This window comes from Beta vulgaris, chromosome 4 (assembly GCF_026745355.1).
Source record: "Beta vulgaris subsp. vulgaris cultivar EL10 chromosome 4, EL10.2, whole genome shotgun sequence".
In the NCBI taxonomy this organism is placed as follows: Eukaryota; Viridiplantae; Streptophyta; class Magnoliopsida; order Caryophyllales; family Amaranthaceae; genus Beta; species Beta vulgaris.
This window is the reverse complement of record NC_079205.1, coordinates 19,718,631-19,722,675: the sequence shown is the minus strand read 5'-3', so window position 1 is coordinate 19,722,675 and position 4,045 is coordinate 19,718,631. Positions and strand designations below refer to the sequence as shown.

The following is a 4,045-nucleotide window of genomic DNA, read 5'->3' as shown; positions in this document are numbered from 1 at the left end:
AATCATGTTGTTATGTGTTGACCTTTTGTTTTAATACCCATATTGAGTTTTTTTTTGTGGCACCTGGAGCACTATGAGGTATAGGACTGTAATTGTACATATTGAATTTCATTAGTGAACAAACATCAACACACACCAGTGCACAAAGATTGCAAATTACTCACTTGACATCAGCTTTAGGAATTGGGTTACTTTTATTCTATTATTTTTCTTTGTACATTCTTGGCTTCGTGGTTGTTCATTAACAAAATCAAAATGTTCAATGACATCCCCCCATAAAATCGTCAATAACACACAATGAACAATAATAGACATCCAAAGTACAATCCTTGTGATATAGTGAACAATGTGATAACACACAATGAACAATAACAGACATTCAAAGTAGAGGTTCAGATATTTCTTCAGATTTTTTCCCTTTATTCTCAAAAGGGTGGCCAATGGTATTTCTTCACTTTGTGTTCTTACAAGCTCAAAAAATATTAGTAACTAGAGGACGAGTTTAAAAAATAAAATCATTAAACATGGAAGGAGGTTGAGTGTGGAAAAGAGAGAAGTGGTGAACAGTATATGGGGGGAAATGATGGCAGTTGACATCAAATCAATTATTAAATGGTGAACAGTAAATGTCAAATCATTTACTTTTTGAATTTTCGGTTTTGTACATTGGATATAAGGGGAATGTACATTGGCTGTCAAATCAATTACTTTTTGCATGTTAAATGATGCGTTTTATTCTTCTTGCCTTGCGTTTTGGAGCTGGTGTAGGATGCTCATCCTACACCTCTGTCCACCATCTACGCATTGAGGCATGAACCACTACTTTAATAAATTTAATTCAGAACGAATTCTATCCCTACTAGAAGTAGAGTATTTACCATTACTGCGATTTCGAGAGGATTTAGAAGCCAAGAGGACCAAACTGATCACAATTAGTTGGCAAAAAATTGGAAAAGCTAATTTTACTAAAAAGAAATAAATGTGCTTTTTTTAGTTTATTTGTTTTCTTTCAATGATCTGATCAACTAAAGTTTTCGCCTATCGTTGGGGTCAGACTGTGTATATGAGGCGGGAAGAATAAGCAAGTCTTCTTCGTTCTCCCTTTACAAGTCAAAACCATAGTTAAAAACTTATAAACTAAACCCTGTAATTTCACAAAACCCAACAACTCCAAACAGAAAACAAAAATGGTGAAATCAAACCCAAAAATTCCAGACAGACAAACGAGAAGACGTTTGAAAGTCATGCAAATGCTTAAACAAAAACCCATGAAAACCCTCCTTTTCCATTACAAAACCGCCACTAATAATTCAACTTCATCTTCTTGTGATCAAAATTTTCATCTTCAACAACAAAAAACGTTCTTCAACTCCAAAAATGAACAATTACCACTAACTCCACCTCCATTAAAGAACAAGAAACATTCAAGATCACCCAGTTACACTTCCTCTACTTATGGTACTTGTTTTTCTTCCTCTCCTCCTCCATCTCCTTCTTCGCTCTCCTCTCCTCCTCCTATGCCGTCTTTCTTAGACCCGAAATCCCCACAATTCTGTCTTCTGCGCTGCAATTTCTCAACTGAACCTCAGTCTCTCTCCTCCTCTGCTACTCCTCACCCTCACCTTCTCCGCCGAACTTTTTCCGACCCACCAATTTTTTACACTGATTCAAGCCCTGATCATAGCTCCACCTCCAAGGTACTCTTTCTTTAATTCAACTCATTTTTAAATATCTTTTTCTTGAATGCTCTGTTTTCTGCGTTAAAAATTTGTTGATGAATTGAGTTGCAGAAAATGTTTTCCGGGTTAATGAATTTATTGATGAATTGGGTTTCACAAATTGTTTTCTGGGTGAATGATTTTATTTATTTATTTATGTGATTGTAGAAATTTTTTTCTGGGTGAATTGTTGATAAATGTGATTATACAAAATGTTTTCTGGGTGAATATTCGTTGATAAATTTGATTGAAAAACTTGTGTTCTGGGTGAATGAATTTCATTGCAGAAAATGAGGACTATGAAGCAATCAATGAGTCAATCGCCACCAGTATCTCGCAATTTAATGAATTTACTCCCGCCGCTTCCGCCGCCACCATCGCCGAAGCTACTGAGGAGGACTGTCTCTGACCCTGTTCCACTTGTGTCTGATACTTCTAAGGTTCTCATTCTTTTCTTCTTGATTAACAGTTGAACGAAGTTTTTTTTTTTAGGATTTTATGCAAATTTTCTGTGAATCTTTCTCTGAATTAACTGGAGTATTGGGACTTTCAGACTGATTCTTTAAACTTAGCATTTTATGGAATTTTTTTTTTACAAGCATATGATCTTTTTCTGGGATTTTTGTTGGGTAAAAATTTGAATAATATGACACTGATAAAAAAAAAATTTCTGTTCAGTTTTTTTTTTTTTTTTTTTTTTTTTTTTTTTTTTTTAATTCTTTGGGTAACTTTTCTGGGGTAAAAAGCAATTGATGGATGAATGAGTATTTTTTTGGTAATTAATATTCTCCTTTTTCTGAATGTTTGACACCATGAATGTAATTTTTGGCAGGAGAACATCAAAGAACAAATAGTGAAGGCAGAGAAGTTGTCGAAAGATTGGATAATGATCAAATTCAAATGTGGATGTGGCCGTGATTCACAATTTCTCTGCGATGCGGCTGCCGATAAATGCTACAAGCTCGTTTGAGTCATTTTGTTGTTGTTGTAGATTTTTGATTGTTTTCTGTGTTCTAGATCTCATTCTTGTTATCTTGTTCTAAATGTATGATTTTGATTGTCGATTAGTTATAAATTTAGGTTAGGCTTGTTATAAACCCATTTTTTTGCTTCCATATGAATTTGTAGTATAGGAATTAGGAAATTAAGAAATCAAGATTCATATGACAAGTTACTTAATTCAAATTGTAATTGTGCTTAAAGATCTGTTTCATTTTATGTTGCTCTTTTGTCTTTAATTAAGTTGAGCAAACTTCCATAATATATTATCTCTCTTTTCCCCCTCAAAAAAAAAAGTTGAGCAAATTGTATCTTAAGGAACATTTGGTTCGTAGATTGGTATGGGTTTGAAATGAGAAATTGTTACCACCATTTTTTATGAAATAACTAGCATTTATTATGATACATTGTATTAAGTCCCAAAGAGTTTAATGTTTATGTAAAGGTAAAGGCCCAATCATATTAAGAAGCCCATGAAAAATAGTCAACAACCAGGAGCCCATAAAAGAAAACCCATCAGTCAAGAGTACTCAAAAGAAGGAAGCCAAATAACGCCGAAAACATAGACAAAGACGTGGGTCATAGTCAGTTTGATTATGGAGCATGCAAGTGCATGGGTAATGGGACGTGGTCACTATGGTGCCAGAAGATAGCAATTGTGATTTGAATCATAAATGATTCAAATCATTTCCCTCCAAAGAGGCAAGGAAGTTACGCATGGTCATGAAGTATAAATACAAGAAGAAGGATATGAACAAAGACAACAAAGACAACAAACACAACACACAACAACGTGCAAATTTACTTTCTTTTCTAGTGTAGCTTTAACCTGGGGTTGTAGTTAACTCCTAGCCTAAATCTAGAACATGTACTAAGTGATATGTTTGTTCAAACTCCAGTTTTAGCCGCAACTCATGGAGGTATCCATCTTCGTGTTTTCCCTTTAATTGTCCAGTCTGGTTTATCTTCATGCTTTTTATAAAAGAATCTTTCTAGAAGTTTGTGATATAAGTGAGAATGTTCACCTTTAACTAATAGATTAATTATTGCATTTATTGTCTTATTTAATACTTATAGCCTGAATTTATTAGGCGTTGTAGTTTAATTACCTTAAGCTATAACAAAATACTTTAGCAAGGTTTTATTTAATTAAAACCGGTAACCCCTAGGGACTAAGACTCCCGTGATGCTCAATATCTAACTATTGGGTGTGCATTGACTTGTTTGCAAAGTCATCCAACTGATTTTGCACCAATAGGTTCTATTGGCGACCACAGTGGGAGGAAAAAGATTCATAAACAAATAGTAAAATCTTCCTCGTTGATAAC

At 34.1% G+C, this 4,045-nt stretch overlaps 1 protein-coding gene across 1 annotated transcript; it reads left to right on the top strand.

Annotated features, from left to right (window-relative positions):
* Positions 1-1,001: 1,001 nt before the first annotated feature.
* LOC109136484 (leucine-rich repeat extensin-like protein 3) lies at positions 1,002-2,909 on the top strand. The gene is made up of 3 exons (XM_019252615.2): positions 1,002-1,697; positions 2,006-2,158; positions 2,551-2,909. The coding sequence occupies exons 1-3, from the start codon at positions 1,188-1,190 to the stop codon at positions 2,686-2,688; spliced, it is 801 nt and encodes a 266-aa protein (XP_019108160.1). The 5' UTR covers positions 1,002-1,187; the 3' UTR covers positions 2,689-2,909.
* Positions 2,910-4,045: the final 1,136 nt, after the last annotated feature.

What these genes read in the sequence shown, in the direction of transcription:
- LOC109136484 (XM_019252615.2), top strand. Translation starts at nt 1,188, where the DNA reads ATGGTGAAATCAAACCCAAAAATTCCAGACAGACAAACGAGAAGACGT. An exon ending in ATCATAGCTCCACCTCCAAG is followed by an intron (nt 1,698 to 2,005) that starts GTACTCTTTCTT and finishes ATTTCATTGCAG; the next exon opens with AAAATGAGGACTATGAAGCA. An exon ending in TTGTGTCTGATACTTCTAAG is followed by an intron (nt 2,159 to 2,550) that starts GTTCTCATTCTT and finishes AATTTTTGGCAG; the next exon opens with GAGAACATCAAAGAACAAAT.